This window comes from Triticum dicoccoides, chromosome 2B (assembly GCF_002162155.2).
Source record: "Triticum dicoccoides isolate Atlit2015 ecotype Zavitan chromosome 2B, WEW_v2.0, whole genome shotgun sequence".
Taxonomy (NCBI): Eukaryota; Viridiplantae; Streptophyta; class Magnoliopsida; order Poales; family Poaceae; genus Triticum; species Triticum dicoccoides.
In genome coordinates this window covers 423,420,437-423,420,979 of record NC_041383.1, presented here as the reverse complement: position 1 = coordinate 423,420,979, position 543 = coordinate 423,420,437, and the positions used below count along the sequence as shown (strand labels likewise).

General features: G+C 56.7%; 1 protein-coding gene across 4 annotated transcripts in view; it reads right to left on the bottom strand.

The window, feature by feature from the left end:
* LOC119364022 (kinetochore-associated protein KNL-2 homolog) overlaps positions 1-304 on the bottom strand; it is a 5,030-nt gene extending 4,726 nt beyond the window's left edge. For all 4 annotated transcript variants that reach the window (XM_037629411.1, XM_037629414.1, XM_037629412.1 and 1 more), the window contains exon 1: positions 34-304. In XM_037629411.1, the coding sequence (XP_037485308.1) occupies positions 34-237 (204 nt within the window). In that variant the 5' untranslated portion in view covers positions 238-304. The remainder of the gene's footprint in view (positions 1-33) is intronic.
* Between the last annotated feature and the right edge of the window lie 239 nt (positions 305-543).

The following is a 543-nucleotide window of genomic DNA, read 5'->3' as shown; positions in this document are numbered from 1 at the left end:
AGGGAGTAAGGAAAGGGGGGGCAGAGGGAGTACGCATGGGTGCTCGACGGGGGATGAGGAGGCGGCGGCGGCGGCGGCGGCCGCCGCCGCCGCAGCAGCAGCAGCAGCGCCAAGGCGGGTGCGCAGTGGGGCAAGGGAGAAAGGAGGGCTCAGAGCGGCGGCTGGGGTTGGCGACGTCGGCGCCGCGCCCCGGCGAGATCTTGCCCTCGGCGGAGGGCTGGGGGTGTTTTTTGCCATGTCCGGAGCGGAGTGAGAGTCACACGAAGGGACGAAGAGCGGTGTTGGGGGGAAACGGCGAGACGAGCTAGAGAGTACTGAGAGACGGGGCTGGGCCTTATCAATTGACACCGAGAAGATGTGCAGGCAGGCTCAATGAACCATATGGAGTGTGGATATTTTTCTTTTCTTTTTTTTCGAATGTTCTTCATCTTTTTCTTTTCTTTTGTTGGACTAATTTATGTTTTTCTTTCTTTTTCTCAATCGTCTTTTCACGGTGTATACAACTACACTTGCAAGCCCATCCAGTTGTGTGTAACTTCAGTT